The sequence below is a fragment of the Ranitomeya variabilis genome, chromosome 8 (genome assembly GCF_051348905.1).
Source record: "Ranitomeya variabilis isolate aRanVar5 chromosome 8, aRanVar5.hap1, whole genome shotgun sequence".
NCBI lineage: Eukaryota > Metazoa > Chordata > Amphibia > Anura > Dendrobatidae > Ranitomeya > Ranitomeya variabilis.
In genome coordinates, this window is record NC_135239.1 from 107,680,548 (window position 1) to 107,708,272 (window position 27,725).

General features: G+C 44.1%; 1 protein-coding gene across 1 annotated transcript in view; it reads right to left on the reverse strand.

Moving 5' to 3' along the window:
• LOC143788702 (flavin-containing monooxygenase 5-like) overlaps nt 1-27,725 on the reverse strand; it is a 233,255-nt gene that overhangs the window by 50,497 nt on the left and 155,033 nt on the right. Inside the window, exons 5-6 of the mRNA XM_077278533.1 lie at nt 11,915-12,114; nt 8,289-8,644 (exon numbers count right to left, since the gene is read on the reverse strand). Of these exons, the coding sequence (XP_077134648.1) occupies nt 8,289-8,644; nt 11,915-12,114 (556 nt within the window). The remainder of the gene's footprint in view (nt 1-8,288; nt 8,645-11,914; nt 12,115-27,725) is intronic.

Below are 27,725 nucleotides of genomic sequence, written 5' to 3' on the forward strand. Positions count from 1 at the left end.
GCAGATCTGTATTCCTCTAGCTGGGGCCATGGTCCCCTAAGCTGGCATCCTGTAGAATGGCAAATCTGTGTCCCTTGTGATGGAGCCATGTCGTCTTGGCTACTGTCCTGTCTCTGGTACATACAGAGCCATGTAACCTCTTTTTATACCTAACAAGTGTCCTTCAAGCCAGCATTCACAGATAAAGGGGAAGAATAGTGATCTATTTGCATAGTTTTTCCTCCTCTATTTTGAAAGTCAACAAACTAGCTCTCCTGGACAATATGTAATCAGCATATCAGAAAACATGATTGTTCAGTGACCATTCATGAAACAGTCAATAATTCAGACTCTTGGCTAGCAGAAGAAAAAATATATACAGTAAGTTCAAAAGTCAACATATACACAAAAGTCTATTCTTCCAGGTTTGCTAAAAATAGACCTCTGGTTAATTATGATACAATGCTGGGTCTCCACAGGGCATTTTATGAATCTAGCTAACAAGTGACAGAGGCCAGAAGTCTAAAGTTTTTCAGACTCCACCCACCTTGCCTGACAGACAGCTGCAACTTGTTCTGAGCAGTGTGAGATCTCAATAACGTGGGGGACAGTGAGGAGCTGTCAACAAAGCTAGGTGGGTAAAATAGAGTTTGATATTTCAGAATAGACTATCAAGTCATTTTGAAATGGTTTCCCAAAATACACCAGTCTCATAAGGCATAACGTGTTAATTTAATAATGCACATAATTTGTATAATTGTAAGTCCACGTTAAGCTGAAAAGATCAAACTGGACTTATATATTTATTATCTGCAGTATAAAAAGAGAAATACAATTTAGAATTACTACACGATTTATGCATTTTCTACACAAAACAAAGATGGCAATAGAATTAAAGAAAAATAATTGTGCTGCAAAAAACAAAGTAACGTTTTTCCTTTTTTTTTTTTTTCTTTTTTTAATGAATTGATAGTACAAAAGAAAATAAACTTTATATATGTTAGTAGAAAAAATAACTCCCACAATTATCAGGCTTCTATGAACTTACTTCTCAAATCTGTCTTCAGTGAAGACAGGTTTTCAACTGACATAGGGATCAGATTACAATTGCTGCATATAGTAGTCTATAGAGAAGGGAGTGGGAAGGTAAATCCAGCACTGTGGAGTCAGTAAGCCAAACATCCAACTTCTTAATTTCCCTGGCTCTGACTCCACCTCTCAGGTCACTTACTGAGCATGTACATAAAGCGCAGCACAGATTAATATCAACTAAAAGCCGAGATCATGACATTGGTATTGTTCAATAGCTCAGTAGGATTCTCCTACCTTTCGGCCCCCTCCCCAAATTCCCGGATAAACCCCATTTCCAATAAAGACAGGATTCAAAGCTTGGATAATAATTGGCCACAGTGGCCTTTATTATAAACATACAAACATAATGGTAAAGTAACGTGGGGAGGTCCTTGAAGCTCCAAACTGGTGGTAAACCATAATATATAGTGGACAGAAAACAGACCATAATTTACTCCCAGCCGTTACCACCTGGCTCGGGAGCACCAAAATACCCCGAAGGGTTACCATTGTCCACTTAACACCTGGGAATCTTGCCCACCATTGCCAAGATCCCCCCAAACCACAAGACCCGAAACCAAACTTTACACCAACTGAAGAATCCGTATCCCGACGGATCCTCCAGGCCAATTTAGTACCAACTCCAAGGACCCCTCCCACCGCCACCAGCCACTATGACACAGATCAACTAGCCCAGAAAAAAACCTTTAAACGAGAAAACGAAAACAAAAAACAGGGCAGGCAGGCGGGATCTCACGATTGGCCTCCAGAGCGGGAACTGATCATCCCCACCCCCTCATTGCCCTATAAACTCCACCTAATGCATACTACCCCCCTCCCCTTAAACATGACCCCACCCTCTACCCTTCTGCTCCAAACCCCTGTCATGACGGCCTGCACGTACGCCGTCTGGGGGGAGGGGACGGCTCGTTCCGGCCTTCTCTTGACATTGGTATTGTTTGATAGCTCAGTAGGATTCTCCTACCTTTCGGCCCCCTCCCCAAATTCGCGGATAAACCCCATTTCCAATAAAGACAGGATTCAAAGCTTGGATAATAATTGGCCACAGTGGCCTTTATTATAAACATACAATCATAACGGTAAAATAACGTGGGGAGGTCCTTGAAGCTCCAAACTGGTGGTAAACCATAATATATAGTGGACAGAAAACAGACCATAATTTACTCCCAGCCGTTACCACCTGGCTCGAGAGCACCAAATACCCCGAAGGGTTACCATTGTCCACTTAACACCTGGGAATCCGGCCCACCATTGCCAAGATCCCCCCAAACCACCAGACCCGAAACCAAACTTTACACCAACTGAAGAATCCGTATCCCGGTGGATCCCCCAGGCCAATTTAGTACCAACTCCAAGGACCCCTCCCACCGCCACAACGAGGGTACTTGAACACCTCAAATACCCGAGGCCCCCCCAAACTTGACCGCTATGGCCCTTTCAATACCGCTCTGCAATCCGAGAGCCCACAAATCGATGCCCACCGCATTTAAATGGACACCGTCTCTCAGGAGAAATTCATTCCCCCCTCTTTTCCAAATCAAAATGACGGATGAACAGACCTCCGTTCCTGACAACAAAACTAGATACCGCCCGATTTACCTTAATTCTAGCTTTGTTAATCCTGTCCACAGATCTGGCATGTCGCCAGCACCTCCTCGGGACGATATCTGACCACACCACGAGCAAATCTCGAAAAGACACCTATAGCCTAAGCAGATCATGTTTAATATCCCGTATTAATTCACGACAAGGGCGAACCCCCAAATCATTTCTCCCTACGTGAAAAACTAAAATGTCAGGAGATCTATCCAGCCTAATACCATTATGTACCTCCTGCATAACCCCGCTCCAACACAAACCCCAAAAACCCAACCACCTGACCACGGCCACGTCCTTTGAAAAACCGAGTTGACGTCTGTCCCACCGAACATCTGCTCGCCTCGCGCCCCAATAAACGTAGGAGTGGCCAACGATCCAAACCAACAGAGGACTTTGACCTAAAAAATACAAACAACTTAGAGTCCATTCAAATAACACAGCAAATACAGGCTTACAAGAAAAAACCCAGGCCTTCGCGGTCTAACATAGCTCTTGTAACGCCCAGACTCCCATCTCCCTATCCTCTGAACCACTTCAGGGGACAAACCCCCCAAAGCCGCTTCGGTCGCGGCCCCAATACGAAATGAGTGAGACACAAAATGAGAAGCGTCTAAACCCAGCCCCAACAAAGCTTTCCGAAAAATTGCAACAAACTGGAATTTGGATAAAAAAAGATCCATCCTCATGAAACAATAAAGGACCATCCACGGATGGCCAAAAGCTAGTAAAAACTTGAAAACAACGAACAGGACACATAAGCGAACCATGGACCGAACCCAACTCTACCCGTTTACCTTTTCCTGCCTGGTCCGTCTTTGACCGACGTAACCAGAAGTGTAAATGACCCTCAATAAGCACCACATCCTTGGCCCAAAGCCCCACTCATCTACACGTGGTGGGAGACACCAGCTCACCAACCCGCAAAGCCCCAAAGAATGCCAGGGAAAAGGCTAAACGAAAGAGAGCCACCTCAAAGTTGGATATGCAAATCTCGTCCAAATGCGTGCCCACCAGTTCGAACATGCCAAAAGAGACTGGGCGCCTGCGATCACCTTGCCCCACCTTTCTTCTAAAACCTTTTATCGCCTGCCGCACCAGAAACAACTTTGTCAAGTCCCGCAATCCTCGAAGCTTAAAACCGAAGGCCAAAGCCGCCCGAACTCTATCCACCTTCGTTACCGACCACCCCACCTCCACGCTGCATCTCAACCACAAAAATAAAGCACCCAGTTGGTCCTCGCCCGCGTTAGTAGCCCCACATGACACCAACCAAGATTCCCAATCACACCATACCAACCGATACGCTGACCACGTGCTGGGTGCCAAAGATACGTGAATCAAAGGTCCTGCAGCCCAGATACCACGCTCCAAAGCTCCGGCGGGCAGTCCAGACCCATCTCCGCATCCGGGGCCAGAGATCGAAAACGTTACCACTGAAATCGAGACAGAGTCAGCCACAGAATTCTCCACTCCAGGCACATGAGCCGCCGTAATGTACACATTGATAGACATGCACAACAACACCAACTGATGGAGAACACTGATAACCGGAGGAGAAGAAGCCGTCAAACTGTTTATGACACACACAACTGCCATATTGTCACAATTAAAACGAACCCTTCGATTGCACAAATCCGCTTTCCACAAATAAACACCAACCAGGATAGGAAAGATTTCCATCGGGATGATCCTGCAGGCAAAATTCAATTTGCCGAGAAGGGACTGAACCTCCCGCAACGGCAACTTTTTTAAGCGACGCGCCCGAGCCACTTTGCTTCTCAATCCAACCACTTTCTCCTCAGGTAACCGAAACTCCCAGTTAACCGAGTCGATAACAGTGCCCAGGAACGAAAGACTTGTGCAAGGCCCTTCTGTTTTCTCCGGCGCCAACGGAACACCAAAATGTTCCGCTACCCATATCACTGTCCTCAAGACCATGTCACAACATCCGAAATGACCTGGCCCGATGCACAAAAAGTCATCCAAATAGTGAATCACTGAATTCAAACCTGACACATCCCAAACAACCCACTCAAGAAAGGAACTAAAAGCTTTGAAGTATGCGCAAGACAGCGAGCAACCCATCGGCAAACATCTATCAACGTAAAACCCACCATTCCAATAACAACCCAACAACCTTACACTATCCGGATGAACGGGTAATAAACGAAAAGCCGACTCAATGTCGGTCTTGGCCAACAGCGCACCCCTACCACAACTACGCACCCAGCATGCAGCCTCGTCAAAAGACGTATAAACCACGGAGCAAAGCTCCGGGTCTATCCCCTCGTTCACGGACCTCCCTTTAGCGTAAGACAAATGCTGAATCAGCCTGAACTTGTTCGGTTCCTTTTTCGGAACCATGCCCAATGGCGAAAAAAAACAAATCCTCTAGCAGCGGAACGGGAAAAGGTCCAGACATTCTCCCCAACGAAACCTCCTGATGCAACTTATCTGAGACCACCGCAGCGTGTAACTCAGCTGATCTCAAATTCTTCAAAACTTGAGGTATACCGAAAGGAAGAGCGGGTATACGAAAACCATCCCTAAAACCCAACAACAACAACTCCGCTTTTTCCCTATCCGGGAACTTATTTAGATCAGGGACCATCGCGTCCAGCCTCACTGGCATCATCCCCTTCTAAATTGCCCTCTGGCTTTCCTTTTTTCTTGAAGCACTTGGCGGCACCATGGGAAGAACCGCTGCAGTGCGAGCACGCGCGTTTAAACTTACAGGTAGCTCCGAATTTGCACTGGCCGTCATTAAACTGCCAGCATAAACTGTGCTTCTGGCCTCCAGATTGTCCGGACTGACCCCCTGAACCCGAAGAACTTCCTTGTGATGCGGTGTGGCTGGCAGTCCTGGCCCCGCCTTGAAAGGAATGGCCAAATTTCGTCGGCGCAATAACCCGCAACCACAAACCGATGTCCTTCTGATCCCATCTAATCGCCGGATGAACCACCTTCCTCTGTCTAAACTGCTCATCGTACTGGAGCCAGGCCTGACCCCATATGCCCTAGGTGCTTCGCCTATTGAATCCATATAGCAAAATAAGGCGGAACAGTTTTCAGGAGCCTTCTCGCCAACCATGCTTGCCAGAATCGCAAATGCTTGCAACCAATTCACGAACGTCCGCTTTTCCTCATCCTCCTTCTTACTGTCCTCCTTCTTACTCTTATCTAAATTGAATTGCTCCAAAGGAAGGAGCGAGAAGATCTCTACGTACTCATCCTTCCAAATTTTCTCCCTGACTTCCTATTTTAAATGAGCCCCCAGCGGCCCCTCAAAACAAAGGTAAACCTTGCCCCGCGCTTTATCATCCAAATGAATTCCGCCTTCCTTCTCTTTCTCAGTCTGCACTGACACAGACACGGGCTCCGACGACCTACTTGGCGCCGCCGAACCCCCTCCCGACCCTCCTAGACCAAGATCCGTGGCACCCACCCAAGCCGCCAACAGTGGCGGCACCGACCTACCACCTCCCAACCGTGAAAGCAACTCGCGGACACTAGACAACAACTCCCCTACCCCTTCGTTCCCCAAATCCGACCGGACCCTTGAATGCTTCCCCGTAGCCACAGCCCCACCCCCCTGACCAACCCCAACTACCGGGTAAAACGATAACGTTGACGACAAAACAGACATAGAATTGTCCTCACCAAGCTGCAGGGGAGCTGGAGTCCCCCCAGCTGCAGTCATCCCACTCGTCCAGCCGACACCTGCTCCCGATCCACGCTGTGGCACCACCTGGATCTGAGGCTCGCCGTGCGATGTGGACCTGTCCGTTCCGGCCCTGTCCAGGCCTGCTGTCATCAGTCCTGATGCAGCCCTGTATGGAGGCACCCCGGGCACGGGCCCACCGATGGAGACAAGTCCAACCGACCCTCTGCTGCGGCTCCCTCCAGATCCACCCGACAATGTAGGGGAAGGTCCAGAGTCCCTGGTCGGGCACGGCAGCTCCGCGGGTCCGGCGGCACTGCCTGCCGCTGCAGCCGCAGAAGCTCTCCCCCGTTGTCTGGGTCATGCTGGTAAAGCAGGCCGCCGGGCGGCGCCATCACCGCGGCGCCCTGCTGTGACGTCACGGGGAGTGTTGCAAGATCCGGCGCGTGAAGGCCCCCCGGAGCGAGGGAGGAGAGGGTCTATCAACCGCCGCACGCCTCAACGCGGCAGGTGGATTCCTCCCGGACCGGGCTCTGCTTGGATGCTTGCTGGCGGGCGCTCGGTCCGGAGTGTCCCTGGAGGGGCTCCTGCGCCTACGCTGAGGCTGAGGCACATCGGGGGACAGTCGCTCTGGGGGTCGGACCCGCCGGGAGCGACGCTCGCCTGCAGCCGCTGACGGGACATCCCCGCTGCCTCCGCCCAGTATGCCGGTCACCTGGGCCTCCAGCCAGCTGGGAGGCTGGTTTGCAGCAGCCACCCACAGCCTCTGTAGCACCTGCTCAACCGACGCCATCAGGTGCGTGTCTCACGATTGCCCTCCAGAGTGGGAACTGATCAACCCCACCCCCTCATTGCCCTATAAACCCCACCTAATGCATACTACCCCCCTCCCCTTAAACATGACCCCACCCTCTACCCTTCTGTCAGGGAGAGACTTGGTGAGCGAGAGCTAATAACCCGGGCTCCTGCAATTTCCCTAAGACTAGGGAAATCCTGACTGACCCTCTACCTGAAGTTTACACTGATGGTGTGCATGTTCAGGCCTCGAACCTCACCCTAACTCCTGAGCTCAGCCCTAGGCTGAAACCTCCACCCACCACCCAGTGAAGAGGTAATACTTAAATACCCACAGTTAGCACAGACAAGGGTAAAGGAAAATATACACCACGCCGCAGACACTCAGGAATACACTATAAATGTGCAGGGCAAAATAAACACAAATATAGGAAGGAGTAAATAAGACGAAGGAATATACACCATCAGCAACGAATCTCCAACCACCAGCTCTCCACTCCAGACCGAGATAACAACGCAAGACAGAAGCTATAATCGGCGACGCCCAATGATCAGGAGAACTATTTAAAGGCCATGGAAATGGCCCAGCTTCCAATCCGAGGATCAGGTAAATTAACCCCGGAACAGCTAGACAAAATCTAGCAGACGCCAATGAGTAAATAGTGGTCAAAAGTGGAATTACCGCTGTCTGTCGGATGACCTGGTCTGAACAGTGTCCGACATGACACCTTCTGCTCCAAACCCCTGTCATGACGGCCTGCATGTACGCCATCTGGGGGGAGGGGACAGCTCGCTCCGGCCTGCTCTTTACATTAGGAACATATCAGATATTTATAGGACATTTTATGACTTTCCCAAATAATTATGAAAACATTTACAGCACATCCTGCACTGAAACACTGAACCCAATTTATTATAGATTTTAGGATTCGGAGTCGGTCCATTTTACACCAACTCCAATAAAATGGACACAGACTCCATTACTCCGACTTCATAGCTCTGGGTAATAGGAGGGAAAGAGACATAAAACTGCAAAAATGTACAATACAAATCATGTAAAATTCAGAAATAGTGTTTCCTTTATATACATATGACAATATAACCCAAAAATGAACCTGAAATTAGAATTATGTTACCACATTTGATCTGATGCAATGCTTACCCTTGAAGACTCTTGTGGCCCATCGAGCTTGAAGCTCCGCAATGGGCATGATTGCACCAATAGGTTGAATTAGGCCAATAAAGGCCACTGTTGTCTTTTCCAAGTGTGGTGGAAACACATGTTTATACAGAGATATGTGATTTTGTTCTACTTTAAGGTCAGGATCCTCAAAAAATGGGAAAGAGAAACTGTATCCAGTAGCAAAAAATACCACATCAATATTTTTCTCTACAGTGCCATCTTCAAAAATGACATCTCTTTCTGTAAATTCCTTCACATTGGGTTTTACAAGAACCTTTCCTGCGATGATTCGATTGGGGAGGTCATCATTAATGGTTGGATGCTGACTTAGAATCCTAAATGCAAAAATGTGATAATGTTATCACAATGTAAGAAAATATATACCCATACATGCACAGAAATATATACAGAGCCTTGAAAAAGTATTCATACAGAGTTAAATTTTCCAAATTTTTTCACTTTACATCCACAAACTTAAAAGTATGTTATTAGGATTTTATGGAATATACCAGTACAAAGTACCAAGTATTTGTGAAGTGTAAAGGAAATGATACAAGGTTTTCTAAATATTTTAAATATATAAATTGGAAAATTGTGAAGAGCGTTTGGATTCAGCACCCCTTAGTCAATTTTTTGTAAGACCACTTTTCACTGCAATTACTGCTGTAGCTGAGCGAAAACATAAGTGAGTACACTCCTAAGTGAAAATGGCCAAATTAACCATTTTTCCTCCCCAGTGTCACGTGACTCATTTGTGTTAAAAGGTCTCAGGTGTGAACTGGAAGCAGGAGTGCTAAATTTGGTGTCATCGCTCTCACACTCTCTTACTGAAAGTTCAACATGGCACCTAATGGCAAAAAACTCTGAGGAACTGAAAATAAGCCATCTTTATGTAGAGCAACAATTATTAGGTCATACAATGATTGCCAACACCCTGAAACTGAGCTGCAGCAAAAACAAAACCATAGAACAGTTTAACAATACAGTTTCCACTCTGAACTTGCCTCGCCATGCTCAACCAAAGACGTTGAGTGCACATGCTCAGCGTCATATCCAGAGTTTGTCTTTTCAAAATAAATGTACAAGTGCCACCAACATTGCTGCAGAGGTTAAAAGGGTAGGGGGTCATCATAGCATGTGCTCAGACCATACACTGCATATTGCATCAATTTGGTCTGCATTGCTGATTTCCCAAAAGGAAGCCTTTTTCTAAATATCATGCACAAGAAAGCATGCAAATTGTTTGCTGAAGGCAAGGAGAGTAAGGACATGGATTACTGGCTGGAAAAAATGTCCTGGGGATTGATGAGACTAAGATAAACTTTTTTGATTGAGATGGTGTCAAGTGTGTGGTGACAACCAGGTGAGGAGTAACAAGACCAATATGTCTTAAATACAGTCAAACATGGTGGTGGGAGTGTCATGGTTTGGGGCTGCATGAGTGCTATTGGCTGTGGGAAGCTACAGTTTATTGAGAGAACCATGAATGCCAACATGTACTGTGACATACTGAAGCAGAGCATGATCTCCTCCCTTTGGAAACTGGACAACACGATAACGATCCAAAACATATCTCCCAGATGACCATTGACTTGCTAAAGAAATAGAGTTAAGGTGCCGCACTGGCCAAGCATGTCTCCAGACAAACACTATAGAGTATGGGGCATCTTAAAATGCAAGGTGGAGGAGCGCAAGGGTCTCTAACATTCACTTGCTCTGTAGTGTCATCATGGAGGAGTGAAAGAGGATTCCAGTGGCAACCGGTTAAGCTTTAGTGAACTCCATGTTCAAGAGAGTTAAGGCAGTGCTTGAGCATAATGGTGGCCACACAAAATATTGACACTTTGGGCACAATTTGGTCATTTGCACTTAGGGGCACCACATTTACACTGTTATACAAGCTGCATACGGACTACTTTACATTGTATCAAAGTGTCATATCTTCAGTGTCGTCCCATGAAAAGATATAATAAAATATTTACAAAATTGTGAGAGATGTACTCACTTTTGTGATCTATTAATTGTATGTATCTCTATATATATTTTCAATATATCACAAAAGTTTATATATATATATATATATATATATATATATATATATATATATATATATATATGTATATGTATATGTATGTATATATATATATATATATATATATATATATATATATATATATATATATATATATATATACACATATATACACTCATCGGCCACTTTATTGGGTACACCTGTCCAACTTCTTGTTAACACTTAATTTCTAATCAGCCAATCACATGGCGGCAACTCAGTGCATTTAGGCATGTAGACATGGTCAAGACAATCTCCTGCAGTTCAAACCGAGCATTAGTATGGGGAAGAAAGGTGATTTGAGTGCCTTTGAACGTGGCATGGTTGTTGGTGCCAGAAGGGCTGGTCTGAGTATTTCAGAAACTGCTGATCTACTGGGATTTTCACGCACAACCATCTCTAGGGTTTACAGAGAATGGTCCGAAAAAGAAAAAAAATCCAGTGAGCGGCAGTTCTGTGGGCGGAAATGCCTTGTTGATGCCAGAGGAGAATGGGCAGACTGGTTCGAGCTGATAGAAAGGCAACAGTGACTCAAATCGCCACCCGTTACAACCAAGGTAGGCCTAAGAGCATCTCTGAACGCACAGTGCGTCGAACTTTGAGGCAGATGGGCTACAGCAGCAGAAGACCACACCGGGTACCACTCCTTTCAGCTAAGAACAGGAAACTGAGGCTACAATTTGTACAAGCTCATCGAAATTGGACAGTAGAAGATTGGAAAAACGTTGCTTGGTCTGATGAGTCTCGATTTCTGCTGCGACATTCGGATGGTAGGGTCAGAATTTGGCGTAAACAACATGAAAGCATGGATCCATCCTGCCTTGTATGGAGCATCTTTGGGATGTGCAGCCGACAAATCTGCGGCAACTGTGTGATGCCATCATGTCAATATGGACCAAAATCTCTGAGGAATGCTTCCAGCACCTTGTTGAATCTATGCCACGAAGAATTGAGGCAGTTCTGAAGGCAAAAGGGGGTCCAACCCGTTACTAGCATGGTGTACCTAATAAAGTGGCCGGTGAGTGTGTATATATATATATATATATATATATATATATATATATATATATATATATATATATATATATATATATATATATATATATATATATATATATATATATACACACATATACTGTATATATATAGATGAAAGAGAGAGAAAGAAAAAGATACACAAACACACTGTACACACAAGGCTATATATTGTACAATGTATATGCTGTATTATATGTACATGCATATATGAAAATTTCAGTGGAAATGTGGTTGCTGAATTCACATTTACGGTAATTTCCACAACTAAAGATCTATGTGAATTTTTGCTGTAGATTTCATCTAATGGTATACAATTGTGTAAATCAGGAAAAAACCAAAAAAATCCAAATGTAAATCGTGAATTTCAAATGAAACTCTCTTGCAGATTTTCTTGTAGATTCTATACGATTTCAGTAGTGTATGAAAGGCTATGTGCTATATATTAACTAAGCTTAAAATAAGGTATTTTTCCCATCTCCTTATGCAGTTTTGGTACCTGTGGCTGGGCTTTAGGCCAAAATTCTCATGATTAAAACGACTGTTCATTCTTTTTTCTCCCCAGTTGTTAATCATTTCTGTGGTCATAAACTGTTTAATAAGCAGATTACAGCGACTGTACAGAACTACATCAAGTGGAAATCCTTCATCAGCAACGCGGTTGACGACCCAAGCACCTCTCCTGGTACTGAGAAATACCTGTTGTAAAAAATAGCAGAAAATTGATCATAAAAGGCATGTATTGTATACACGTAGGATTGATCACATTACAAACATAACATGTCACCCTATAAGTTCAATAAAGCGTCTCTTCAGTGTGACTATTGTATTCATAGGTGTCATTCACGATTCATTCAGAATGCCAACCGAATGACTTTCTAAATAGGCCGCCAACAACAGAATATTGTTACCGGATCATGATATTCACCTCTAGCTTCTATTTAATTACAGCATTATAGATATATAGATAGGAATTTTTCTGGACTTTAATGATTGTCGTAGGTCAGCATTATGAAATTGTGGTGTTTCGACTCCCTGCATTCTTGTCAATTAAGAGATTGTAGAGGCTGAGGTGCACAATCTCGTGACAGTATCTTTATGGTTTACCATGCACAGCACCATACATCTTACTGCAGCTTACTCTTACAATTCAAGTGAAAAAGATTCCAGTACGACATTGAAATGCTTTGGGAAAAAAAAGCCTTTTCCTCATCATCTTTTCTGATGAATTGATGCCCCATGAGGCGAGATTTGGCATGGAACCCTAGACCAAGGAAGATTGACCATCATATTGTGTTTCTTCCATTTTTTTTAAATTGTGCCAACAGTTGTTGCCTTCTCACCAAGCAGTTTGCCTATTATCCTGTAGCCCATCTCAGCCTTGTGCAGGTCTACAATTTTGTCCCTGGTGTCCTTAGACAGCTCTTTGGCCTCGGCCATGGTGGCGAGGTTGGAGTGTGATTGAGTGTGTGGACAAGTGTCTTTTATACAGGTAACAACTTAATACAGGTGCAATTAATAAAAGGTGATGAGTGTAGAGTAGGAGGCATCTTAAAGAAAAACTAACAGGTCTGGGAGAGCCAGAATTCTTGCTGGTGGGTAGGTGATCAAATACTTACTTCATGCAATAAAATGCAAATTAATTATGTAAAAATCATACGATGTGATTTTCTGTTTTTTATTTTTAGACTCTGTCTCTCACAGGTGAAGTGTACCTACAATACAAATTACAGACCTCTCCATTCTAGAGCTATAGCCATTACAGGGACATACAGTATATACTTAATATAATTGGTCTAGAGTCTTTTTCTTAGCGTGGTCGCACAGTGCTTGCATTTCTTTGCTGCTTCTTTTCCTGTTTTCACGTATTTTTAGTTGTAATTTTTTACCAAACTCCTCTCTACAACTCCTCATCTGGTTTCCTCACATACTATTCTTTTTGATCAGTGCTATCTCGGCAGTAATGTGCATCAGAGCTGGAGAGAGGATTTTCCTGTCACTTCTTCCCAACATCAGTGTCAATTCACCTACTCAAGATATATATATATATATATATATATATATATATATATATATATATATATATATATATATATATATATATATATATATATATATATATATATATATATATATATATATATATATATATATATATATATATATACATACATACACACATACACAGTAGCGTGGCTACCGGGGGGGAGCAGAGGGGTCCACCCGGAGCTACTCTAGTGTAACTGCATCAGTGTGCACAGCGCACCCATACACTTACACTCTGTGGCAGAGCAGGGAGAATCGATCTCCCTGTACAGCTACCTGGCTGCCATGGGGCCTCTGAGCAGTATGGTGAGCCTGGTGATAGCAGTGGCCCGTCATCGCAAGTTCAACTGTATCAGCTAGATGCTGATACAACTGACCACATTGGTGAAAGTGGCAGCGTCACACTCCCTCTCCCATCACCCCCCTATCAGCGTCGGACGTCACTGACACTGAACAGCAGGCGTGATGACGTCATTACCTGGCGCCCACTGTCTAGAGATGCTCAGGTGCTCGGAGCAGAGGGGAAACAAGGAGGAAAGGGAAATATTGTATTTTTTTATGAGGTGCATTATACAATATAGAGTCTGCCTATGGGGAGTGCATTATACTATAGAGTCTTCCTATGGTGGGTGCATTATACTACACACGTGGTCAAAATTGTTGATACCCCTCCTTTAGAGACAGAAAAATCCTCAATGGTCACAGAAATAACTTGAATCTAACAAAAGTAATGATAAATAAAATATCTACTGTATGTAAATGAACAATTGAAAGTCAGACATTGCTTTTCAACCATGCTTCCACAGAATATAAAAAAATAATAAAAAAAACTCATGAAATAGGCCTGGACAGAAATGATGGTACCCCTGAAAACAATGTGACAAAACGGACATGTTAAATCAAGGTGTGTCCACTTACTAGGATCACAGGTGTCTAAAATCTTGGAATCAGTGAGTGGGCCTGTATATAGAGCTACGAATACTCACTGTGCTGTTTGGTGACATAGTGTATATCACATTTAACATGGACCAGAGGAAGCGACGGAAAGAGTTGTCTCAGGAGATTAGAAAGAAAATTATAGGCAAACATGTTAAAGGTAAGAGTTATAAGACCATCTCCAAGCAGCTTGATGTTCCTGTGACTACAGTTGCATGTATTATTCAGAAATTTAAGATCTATGGGACTGTAGCCAACCTCCCTGGACACGGCCGCAGGAGGAAAATTAATGACAAATCAAAGATATGGATTATACCAATGGTAACAAAAGAGCCCAGAAAAACTTCTAAACAGATTAAAAGTGAACTTCAAGCTCAAGGAACATCAGTGTCAGATCGCACCATCCATCGTTGTATGATCCAAAGTGGACTTCATGGGAGACGACCAAGGAGGACACCATTGTTGAATAAAAATCATAAAAAAGCCAGACTGCAGTTTGCCAAACTGCATGTTGACAAGCCACAAAGCTTGTCGGAGAATGTCCTATGGACAGATGGGACAAAAATTGAACTGGCAAGGCACATCAGCTCTATGTTCACGGATGGAAAAATGAAGCATATCAAGAAAAGAACACTGTCCCTACTGTGAAACATGGAGGAGGCTCTGTTATGTTCTGGGGCTGCTTTGCTGTATCTGGCACATGGTGTCTAGAATCTGTGCTGGTTGTAATGAAATCTCAAGACTATCAAGGGATTCTAGAGAGAAATGTGCTGCCCAGTGTCAGAAAGCTTGGTCTCAGTCCAGGTCATGGATCTTGCAACAGGATAATCACTCAAAACACACAGCTAAAAACACCAAAGAATGGCTAAGAGGAAAACATTGGACTATTCTGAAGTGGCCTTCTATGAGCCCTGACCTAAATCCTATTGAGCATCTTTGGAAACAGTTGAAACATGCAGTCTGGAAAAGGTAACCTTCAAACACGAGACATTTGGAGCAGTTTGCTCTTGAGGAGTGGGCCAATTGTTATGGACCTGGTGGTTAGGAGCACCCGGAATGACCTGATGGTTAAAATGTTAAACCTGGGACAAGCTCTGAGGAGGAGGTAACTCTACGGACCGCAATCCCTAATCCTATCACACACACTAGAAATAGCCGTGGAGCTTACCTAACTCTCCCTAGACGCCTCTTCACAGCCTAAGAGCTAACTACCCCTAAAGATAGAAATAGGAGCCTACCTTGCCTCAGAGAAATTCCCCAAAGTAAAGGTAGCCCCCCACAAATATTGACTGTGAGTTAAGAGGGAAGTGACAAACACAGGAAGGAAACAGATTTTAGCAAAGGAGGCCGAATCTTCTCTAGAAAGACAAAGGATAGGAAAGGGAACTGTGCGGTCAGTATTAAAAACTACAAAAACCACGCAGAGTGTGCAAAAAGACCTCCACACCGACTCACGGTGTGGAGGTGCAACTCTACACCCCCAGAGCTTCCAGCTAGCAAGGAAATATCATAATAGCAAGCTGGACTAGAAACATAGCATGTACTTAGAAATATATTCAAAAACCAATGAACAAATGAACTAGCAGGGACTTAGCTTCTGCTGGAGTAGACAGGTCATCAGAGAAATCCAAGAGAGATCTGAACCAGTACTGAGACATTGACAGCTGGCATGAACTAACGATCTAAGCAGAGTTAAATAGGAAAGCCGGCAGAAGCAATAAGCGAGGGCAGCTGAGAAAGCCAACCTCAAAAATCAGCAGTTTCACTCAAAGCCACCAGAGGATGTCCGAGGACAGAACTCACCAAAGTACCATTCACGACCACAGGAGGGAGCCCGAGAACGGAATTCACAACAGCCAATATCCTGCCGAGAGGTGCAGAAGTCTCATTGACAGTTACAGGAATCATTTGATTGCAATGATTGCCTCAAAAGGTTGTGCAATAAAATAATAAGTTAAGGGTACCATCATTTCTGTCCAGGCCTATTTCATGAGTTTTATTTATTTTTTTTCATTTATGTGGAACCATGGTGGAAAAGCAATGTCTGACTTTCATTTATTCATTTTCATAGATTTTTTTTTATTTATTATTACTTTTGTCAGATTCAAGTTATTTCTGTGACCATTGTGGGTTTTTCTGTCATTAAACGAGGGGTGCCAACAATTTTGACCATGTGTGTACATAGAGTCTGCCTATGGGGAATACATTATACTATAGAGTCTTCCTATGGTGGGTGCATTATACTATATAGAGTCTGCCTATATGGGGAGCATTGTACTATAGAGTCTGCCTATGGGAGGTGCATTATACTATATAGTTTGCCTATGGAGGCTGCATTATACAATATAGTTTGCCTATGGGGGTGCATTATACCATACAGAGTCTGCCTATGGAGTGTGCATTATGCTATTGAGTCTTCCTATGGGGGCTGAATTATACTATAGAGTCTGCCAATGTGAATGTATTATACTATAGAGTCTGCCTTTGGGGGGTGCATTTTACTGTATATAGTCTGCCTATGGAGGTTGCATTATACAATATAGAGTCTGTCTATAGGGGGTGCATTTTACTATAGAGTCTGCTTTTTTTGCCTAGCGGCTTTAGATCAAAAGTATATTTGGAGGTGCGGTTCATGTTCTTTTTTTGGTGTATAGCATGTTCTTTCCCTTCTTGAACCAGCACTCCTCCCATTGGGCACAGGTGATTTTAATTAGCAGGAGACTGCAAAGTAAGGGGTTTATTAGCCCATTTTTGCTCTTACTGAAGAGCTTAATGGAGGTGAGTTTCATTGCTCCTTCCATTTGGTGTTGGTGCTGTGTGGCAGCCATTGTTGTTGCTGTGGTTTTGTGCTGGTGGGGCGGCGTGGTCTGGAGTCATGGGGACTCTGTCTTGCAGCATAGCTGCTGTTAGACACCAGGTTGTCTGCCCTGCCGCTGCATTGCCGCTGTGGCGGTGGTCGGCATACGGCTCCGCTCCGTGGGGGCAATGGTGACTCTTTTCATTAGGGTTCGTGCTGTGTGGCAGCCAATGTTGCTGTGGTTTTGTGGTGGTGGGGCAGTGTGGTCTGAAGACACCAGGCTGTCTGCCCTGCCTGTGCTTTGCTGCTGTGGAAATGGTCGGTGCGCGGCTCCACTCCATTAAGGCGATAGGGACCCACTATGAGGTTTGCCGTGACATGGCATTGGGCTTCATACAGTCTAATCAGAATGTTAAACTAAGAACCTCATGTTCAGTTTTATATATGTTTGCCTAGTGGCTTTAGATCAAACGTATTATTGGAGGTTGGTTCATGCTCTTTTTTTGGGTGTATAGCATGTTCTTTACCCTTTCTTGGACCAGCACTCCACCCATTGGGCACAGGTGATTTTAATTAGCTGGAGACTGCAAAGTAAGTGGTCTAGTAGCCCATTTTTGCTCTCACTGAAGAGCTTAATGGAGGTGAGTTTCATTGCTCCTTACATTTGGTGTGGTTTTGTGCTGGTGGGGCGGCGTGGTCTGGAGTCACAGCGCCTCTGCCTTGCAGCATGGGTGCTGTGAGACACCAGGCCGTCTGCCCTGCCGCTGCTTTGCCACTGTGGTGGTGGTTGGCATGCGGCTTCGCTCCGTGGGGGACGCTCCGTGACTCCTTTTATTGGGGTTGGTGCTGTGTGGCGGCCATTGTTGCTGTGGTTTTGTGGTGGTGGGGCGTCAATTTAGAGCTGAGGCTCTAAAGAAATTTAACACCGAAGTACAAGATGAGACACAGAAATGGGCTGAAGAAATACAGCAAACTAAATCAAAAAAATTCCAACGAGATATCAATGACAAGCAACTAAATAGGGTGTATAAGTGGAGAAACCCAGGTGAGAGATCACGCCCATTCTATAGGAATGAGTCTCAGTTACGATCACGATCGGCATCGGTGAGATCAGTGCGAGGTGAGGTGCAGCAAATTAAGAAAAAGAACTGCTCCGATATGGAAAATGATGGCCTCACAACAAGTGAGAGTCATAAAAAAAATGAATACCAGACAAAATGCCAAAAAAGGATCAGATGGGAAACAATCGGAGAACAGGTCTCAGGGGGGGCTGCAGGTAATTAATTTGTCTGACCATGTGCTAACCGATATACAGTTGGAGGTACTGAGTAAGGGTCTTTCTTTCTCCCCAACTAATGGCTTTAATTATTTTATAGCGTTAAAAGATCTGCACCTCTTCTGACGGAAGCTGATACTAAAGAAGCTACATAGTAAAGGTGTTAATGATCTGGAGGGTTGGAGTGCTGCAGAGAGAGACACCATACGGATTTTAGAGGAACTTCTTGATGAGCAAACCCCAAATGATGAAGGTGGGTTCCCTAAGTCCATCCTTCCCAGATCCACGAGGTTCCCTCCCTTGTCACTCTGCCCGGCGGTCGAGGTATTTACAACACTGGTATCAAATGAATTAAAAACCTTGTCTTCATACCGTCGTTACGATAATTTAACTTATAAACAGAGAGAGGGAATTCGCTAACTACAATCGTATGATGATGTAGTATTCAAAGCAGCAGACAAGGGGGGGGGAACATCGTGGTCTGGCCAATTGTCAAATATGAACGTGAAGCATTTCGGCAACTGCGGTACAACCATGTATATACTAAATTGGGGTATAATCCAGTGGTGTCTTTTTCTACACAGCTCCAAAAAATTCTAGTGAAGGTCTTTGATTTGGGGATAATTAACAAAAAGGTTCTTGATGGATTAACAGTGCAGTTCCCTAAGACACCTACGTTGTATTTACTTCCCAAAATACACAAAGATGCCGTCAACCCACCAGGACGTCCGATCGTATCAGGGATAGATGGTCTGTGTGACCCTATCTGTAAATTTATAGATTTCTATTTGAAACCGATTGTGGAAACATTACCTTCCTATGTGAAGGATACGACGGATGTCCTTGCGAGGGTTGACAGCCTCTTTGTCGATGCAGGAACCATCCTTGTGACAGCGGATGTGGAGATGCTGTATACCTGCATCAGCCACGAGGATGGTATTCGGGCGGTCCGCTTCTACCTGGGGACCTCCAACCTGGATGGCCCGCTGTGCGAGTTCATCCTGGAATTGCTGCACTTTGTCCTCACGCATCATTTTTTTTACTTTCAAAAATCAGTTTTACCATCAGAAGCGTGGCGCGGCCATGGGTGCGGCCTGTGCCCCCGCGTATGCCAACCTCTTCCTGGGTTACTGGGAGAGGTTGGTGTTTGGGGAATCGGGGGCAGGGGCCGCTGACCATGTGCTGTGCTGGCTAAGCTACATTGATGATGTTTTACTTTTTTGGCGGGGGACGGTGCGGCAAATGGATGAATTCATGGCAATGTTAAATCATAACAACTATAATATCAAGTTGACATATAGACATGATGCAATTAAAATGGATTTCTTAGATATCAGTCTTGAGGTCGATGCCACGTCCACTATCCAGACTGATGTTTTTCGAAAAGAAACATCAGTTGATGCGTTAATACACGCTACAACTGCACATAGCCATTCCACAGTCAGGGCCGTCCCGGTGGGACAGTTCCTCAGGGTGAGGCGGATCTGCTCGACAGATCAGAGGTTTGAAACCCAAGCCACTGATCTGAAAAAAGATTTGAACAACGTGGCTATAGTCAGAGATGCATAAAAAACGGATATCACAGGGCTAAGTCGGTGTCTCGAGACTCACTGTTATACCACAAGAAAATGAAGGACAAAAAGGATGACAATATATGCTTTATTTCAGTATTTAATCATGAGTGGGATAGCATGCGGAATATTTTGACAAAATATTGGCCTGTTCTCAATGCCGAGCCCTCTCTGAGACCTTTTCTTACCGATAGACCACTAATGACCCCTCGTCGTTCTAAAAACTTGAGTGACCTGCTGGTCAAAAGCCATTACGTAGCACCCAGCCCCAATCCCTTTGCCATGACACACAACCTAGGAAAGGTTTCTATAAATGTGGCCACTGCTTGGCATGTGCCAATACTTACCAAACATCCACATTTAACTCAGTGGATCAAAAAACATTTGAGATTCGGGAATATATTTCCTATAGTACCAAGAACGTGATCTATTATGCCACATGTGGCTGTCCCCTCATATATGTGGGGCTCACATCACGCGAATTGAGGATACGTGTGAGAGAACACGTGAGGGACATTAGCGCGGCTAGAACAGTAGAGGATACATCAACCCTTAAAACCATTCCTAGACATTTTCGAATGGCACATAACTGTGACCCCAAAGAATTTAAAGTCAGGGGCATAGATGTGGTACATGTTGGAATTAGGGGCGGTAACATAAAAAAACTGCTGGCACAGCGGGAACTAAAGTGGATAGTGACACTTGGGACCATGAAACCCGCTGGGCTGAATGAATCCCTTAATTTTGGTCCTTATTTATGAAGCTATATTATGCCTGTTATTAGTAATTTAAGCTCTCTCTCCTCCCTTCTTTCCCCTTTTTCTTTCCCCCTTGTTTCCCTGTATTTTATTTCACTAAAGTTTGGTTTTAATGCGTTTTATGTTTTATGTTATGTTTAGGCTTGATTCTTATGAGTTCATCCGGGGTCTGGTGTCCCTGTCCTTTTTTGCTCCCTCTACTTTGGAGACAAATACAAAAAACTGCCATCGGCTGGAAGTGGAGTAAAACATGTGACCGTTCAGAAGAGATATGGGACTTACCATGGACTATTATTGTTTTGTATATGACTTCTCTCCTACATTAACCCACTGGTTGTATTTACTTATGTAGGAGGCAGACACAGACTCAGGTGTGTTGCTGTAGCAGTGCGCATGCGCGCGTCTCCTTCTTGGCTCCGCCCCCCCTGTCCGGCAATGTCTTGCGGTGAGCGCGGGTGGGACCAGCTGGTGCCCGCTCATTCTCTCTGTTGAGATGGGTCCAGGCAGGGTGGGTGGACCCGGACGGCGGCGTGCGCACGCGCCATGAACGCACAGCAGGGTACTCAGTTAGATCATGTGACGGTCATGTGGCTTGTTGCCATGACTATTTTAAGGTCCAATAGACATGTGAAACCACACTTCCCCTTGATAAAGCGAGGCTCACAGCAGCGAAACACGCATCGGGGTGCGTGCAAGGGTCTGCCCACATTAAGTGAGACATGGCTTTCCAACTATCCCTTCTTCATGGACACAACTTGGGGCAATGTATATGAATGTATTCCTGATATGCATTAAGTGTACCGGATGACGGGAATTTCCCATATGGTTATCAGTTGGGGTTTATGATAAAAAAACTATGGTCTATCCCCAATGGGACTAATAGCCTTTGGGTACGTGGTTGGAATATCCCAGTCTGCATCTATTTTTGCAATGTAACTGTGAGTACTGAATATTTACCTTGTGGCAGACCTCATTTGTCTGGTGTCTTTTTTTGCACTTTATCGTCAATTGCACAGTCACTTGTTGACATGTGCCTGTGTTTTAATCATGTGTATTGCTTTCAATAAAGTTTGTTAAATTTTTTATATAAACTGCCATTGGTTCTCCTGATTGATATAGCTAATTTATGGAGGTATATGTGATGATTGGGTGACGGACAGTAGTCACTATAATGAATCTGGAAATTTTGGTATTGTGCTGAGAGAAGGTAGAGTAGGGTGAACAAGAACAAACTGCTGGACTGTGAATGAGGTGCAGGCAGAGATGTTATGGTGGACTGACAAAGATATGATGTGCTCGATGTCTGAGATCAGTCAAAAACAGCAGGCATGTCCACTTCCATAACATCTGATGGGCTCCCATTCAGTGAGATCTACAATCTCATCATCATCCTCTCTGTTCTCCTACTCCTCACCCTGAGTCACCCTCCTTCTCTACCTACCGTGATAGTACAATACAGTCCACACATCAGGTTTCTGACTCTCATCAGGATCACCTCCACCCCCGGGTGTTAATGTCTGTTGATGAGGTTCTGGATTCTGCTCAGTCAGGCTCCGGGTCCAACTGAAAAAATTTTGGGCATCGGTGCAGATGCTTTCCTTCTCTTAATTCTGTGAATCTTTGGAGCTCGTGGAATAGCATGTATGAAAAGCTCTGCAGACTCTCCCATCTGTGGTTCCCCACAGTCAGTTGGGTGGTTGGAGAGTGGTGACGTGGGGGGAAACAAGAATAATTGAGGTGCTACATCTGAGGACTGTAACTGTGTGTGATGGTGGAGGTGGAGGAAAAGGAGAGGATACTTGATGCAGCGCTTGCAATCCACTGGATCACATGCTCTTTCTGGACCTCATTTACAAAGTGCAGATGAAGGCGTCCCGCAAGCTCATTGCCTCAGAGTAATCATGTATTCTGATCTCTCCTTCAAAACACATATCTATGCCCTTTACACTTCTTGCCGACTACAACTCAAACATATTTCCTGGATCCGTACATTCGTTAATCAAGAATCTGCAAAAACCCTTGTCCGTGCACTCTCCTCCCCCCTCAACTACTGCAACCTCCTGCTTTGTGGGCTCCCTTCAAACAGTCTCACACCCCTCCAATATATCCTAAACTCTGCTGCACGACTAATCCACCTATCCCCCCACTGTTGCCTGACCTATTTTCTTTGTCAATCCCTTCACTGGATGCCCATTACCCACAGAGACTCCAGTTCAAAACCCTAACCATGGCATACCAAGCCATCCACAACCTATCTCCTCCATACATCTGTGACCTAGTGTCCCGGTACTTACCTACATGCAACCTCTGATCCTCACAAGATCTCTTTCTCTACTTGCCTCTTATCTCATCTGCCCACATTTGCATATAAGATTTCTCCCATGAATCCCCCTCTACTCAGGAACTATCTACCCTATTTCCTCATAGATTGTAAGCTTGCGAGCAGGGCCCTCATTCCTACTGGTATCTGTTTTGAACTGTGATTTCTGTTATGCTGTAATGTCTATTGTCTGTATAAGTCCCCTCTATAAGTTGTAAAGCGCTGCGGAATATGTTGGCGCTATATAAATAAAATTATTATTATTATTATTATTATTATACCCCAACATATCAGACTCTTGCCTACCAAGGAAACCTTCAAAAGGAACCTGAAGAACCAGCTCTTCAGACAAGCCTACAACCAACAGTAACCATTGTTCCACCATACCAGCTCTACCCTCACCTACTGCTTCCTCACCCATCCTTTATAGACTGAACCCCTCATGGACAGGGGGTCCTCTCTCCCCCTGTACCAGTTGGTGACTTGTATTGTTTAAGACTATTGTACTCATTATAATGTATACCCCTTTCACATGTAAAGCACCATGTACTAAGTGGCGCTCTAACAATAAATAATAATAATAATAATAATATTGTTGTGCGGCTGCCAAAGAAAGACAGTTAAATAGCCCGTCCAGAAACAGAGATTGTCAAAATGCGGTACAATTATACTATTTCTACTCTGAGGAAATTGATGCCACTTTAGTGGTGTCTGCCCCTAATTTTTTGAAATGTTTAGACTCCATCATGTCCTTCATGTGTATTACCTGTACCAGTAGGGCTTCCAGACTGGCAAGCCTGTACACACTTACTTTCAGTCAACTATCTGTGTTACTATCCTTACATTTTGTAAACAGTAGTCTACGAAGCTAATATTTGTGCCACTTGAGTGTGGCTGAGTAGAAAAGCAGTTTGAGCTTTTGCATGAGGTATCAGGGCTCCCAGCACAGCAGACCTACACCGGTCCCTCATATGCTGGCCCAGACTCTGATACCTCATGAATGGCCCATGGGTGACTGCTGCTGTGCCATTATAAAATTTCTAGTGTGGGTCAATTGATGCCACTTTTCCTGGTGTCTGCCCCTAATTTTTGGAAATGTTTGGAGTCCAAGTTGGGTCTCTGTCATGTGTATTGCATGAATTTAGCAGAGGTCTCAGAGCACCAGGCTTATACCTGTCACTCATCCACCTGTTACTGATCAATGTTTCAGCTAGAAATGCTGGTCCAAGACCTGTCCAGGCATACATGCTGGGCAATTATACTATTTGTACTCTGGGTCAATTGTTGCCACTTTTCCTGGTGTCTGCCCCTAATTTGAGATGTTTTGGCAGCTTTTTGGCTTCCCTAAAGGTGTTGTTGTTTGTTTTATTCCTCCCAATTGAATTTAATGGGGTTCGGTAATGTTTGACAAACTGTTTAGCGAACATTGGGACATTCACCAATCCAAACGGAATGGAGTCACTCAATTATGAGGGAAAAAATTTTGGAATTGCCCTGTAAATTTGCAATCCCAAAACACCTGCATCAAATTAGATCTGATCATTAGTCTGCATCTAAAAAAGGTATGATCGCACCTTGGAGAGCTGTTGCACCAAGTGGACTTACATGAATCATGGCTCCAACAAGAGAGATGTCAATTGAAACAAAGGAGAGGATTATCAAACTCTTAAAAGAGGGTAAATCATCACGCAATGTTGCAAAAGATGTTGGTTGTTCAGTCAGCTGTGTCTAAAATCTGGACCAAATACAAACAACATGGGAAGGTTGTTAACGGCAAACATACTGGTAGACCAATGAAGACATCAAAGCGTCAAGACCGGAAACTTAACCCCTTTACCCCCAAGAGTGGTTTGCACGTTAATGACCGGGCCAATTTTTACAATTCTGACCACTGTCCCTTTATGAGGTTATAACTCTGGATTACTTCAATGGATCCTGATGATTCTGACATTGTTTTCTCGTGACATACTGTACTTCATGATAGTGGTAAAATTTATTTGATATTATCTGCGTTTACTTGTGAAAAAAATGGAAATTTGGCGAAAATTTTGAAATTTTCCAACTTAGAATTTTTATGCCCTTAGGGTACTGTCACACAGTGCCATTTTGATCGCTACGACGGTACGATTCGTGACGTTCTAGCGATATCGTTACGATATCACAGTGTCTGACATGCAGCAGCGATCAGGGACCCTGCTGAGAATCGTACGTCGTAGCAGATCGTTTGGAACTTTCTTTCGTCGCTTGATCACCCGCTGACATCGCTGGATCGTTGTGTGTGACAGCGATCCAGCGATGTGTTCGCTTGTAACCAGGGTAAACATCGGGTAACTAAGCGTAGGGCCGCGCTTAGTACCCGATGTTTACCGTGGATACCATCGTAAACGTAAAAAAACCAAACAGTACATACTTACATTCCGGTGTCTGTCCTCCGGCGTCTCAGCTTCTCTGCACTGTGAGCGCCGGCCAGCCAGAAAGCGAGCACAGCGGTGACGTCTGACGTCACCGCTCTGCTTTCCGTCCGCTGTGCTTACACAGTGCAGAGAAGCTGAGACGCCGGGGGACAGACACCGGAATGTGAGTATGTACTGTTTGTTTTTTTTACGTTTACGCTGGTAACCAGGGTAAACATTGGGTTACTAAGCGCGGCCCTGCGCTTAGTAACCCGATGTTTACCCTGGTTACCCGGGGACTTCGGCATCGCTCCAGCGCCGTGATTGCAAAGTGTGACTGCAGTCTACGACGCTGGAGCGATAATCATACGATCGCTGCGACGTCACGGATCGTGCCGTCGTAGCGATCAAAATGGCACTGTGTGACAGTACCCTTACATCACAGAGATACAGTACAGACCAAAAGTTTGGACACACCTTCTCATTTAAAGATTTTTCTGTATTTTCATGACTATGAATATTGTACATTCACACTGAAGGCATCAAAACTGTGAATTAACACATGTGGAATGATATACTTAACAAAAACGTGTGAAACAACTGAAATTATGTCTTATATTCTAGGTTCTTCAAAGTAGCCACCTTTTGCTTTGATGACTGCTTTGCACTGTATCTGTACTGTAAGTCACACAAAATACTTAAAAAGTAACATTGTCCACATGTCTATTTTACATCAGCACAATTTTGGAACCAAAATTTTTTTTTGTTAGGGAGTTATAAGGGTTAAAAATTGACCAGCAATTTCTCATTTTAACAACACCATTTTTTTTTTAGGGAGCACATCACATTAGAAGTCACTTTGAGGGGTCTATATGATAGAAAATACCCAAGTGTGACACCATTCTAAAAACTGCACATCTCAAGGTACTCAAAACCATATTCAGGAAGTTTATTAACCCTTCAGGTGTTTAACAGGAATTTTTGGAATGTTTAAAAAAAAATGAACATTTCACTTTTTTTCTCAAATAATTTATTTCAGCTGCAATTTGTTTTATTTTACCAAGGGTATCAGGAGAAATTGGTCCCCAAAAGTTGTTGTGCAATTTGTCCTGAGTACGTTGATACCCCATATGTGTGGGTAAACCACTGTTTGGGCGCATGACAGATCGGAAGGGAAGGAGCGCCATTTGACTTTTCAATGCAAAATTGACTGGAATTGAGATGGGACGCCATGCCGCGTTTGGAGAGACCCTGATGTGCCTAAACATTGAAACCTCCCACAAGTGACACCATTTTGGAAAGTAGACCCCTAAGGAACTTATAAACTGTAGTGAAATACTTGGAGGTTCAAAGTTTTCACCACACATCTAGATAAGTTCCTTAGGAGGTCTACTTTCCAAAATGGTGTCACTTGTGGGAGGTTTCAATGTTTAGGCACATCAGGGTCTCTCCAAACGCGGCATGGCGTCCCATCTCAATTCCAGTCAATTTTGCATTGAAAAGTCAAATGGCGCTCCTTCCCTTTTGATCTGTCATGCGCCCAAACAGTGGTTTACCCACACATATGGGGCATCAACGTACTCAGGACAAATTGCACAACAACTTTTGCAGTCCAATTTCTCCTGTTACCCTTGGAAAAATACAAAACTGGGGGCTAAAAAATAATTTTTGTGGAAAAAAAAAAGAATTTTTATTTTCTGCGTTATAAACTGTAGTGAAATACTTGGAGGTTCAAAGTTTTCACCACACATCTAGATAACGCAGAAAATAAAAATTCTTTTTTTTTTCCACAAAAATTATTTTTTAGCCCCCAGTTTTGTACTTTTCCAAGGGTAACAGGAGAAATTGGACTGCAAAAGTTGTTGTCCAATTTTTCTTGAGTACGCTGATACCCAACATGTGGAGAGGAACCACCGTTTGGGCACATAGCAGAGCTCAGAAGGGAAGGAACGCCGTTTGGAATGCAGACTTAGATGGATTGGTCTGCAGGCGTCACATTGCGTTTGCAGAGCCCCTGATGTACCTAAACAGTAGAAACCCCCCAAAAGTGATCCCATATTGGATACTAGACCCTCCAATTAACTTATCTAGATGTGTTGGGATAACTTTGAACCCCCAAATGTTTCACTACAGTTTATAACATGTAAATAAAAAATCCTTTTTTTTTTCCACAAAAATTATTTTTTAGTCCCGGTTTTGTATTTTCCCATGGG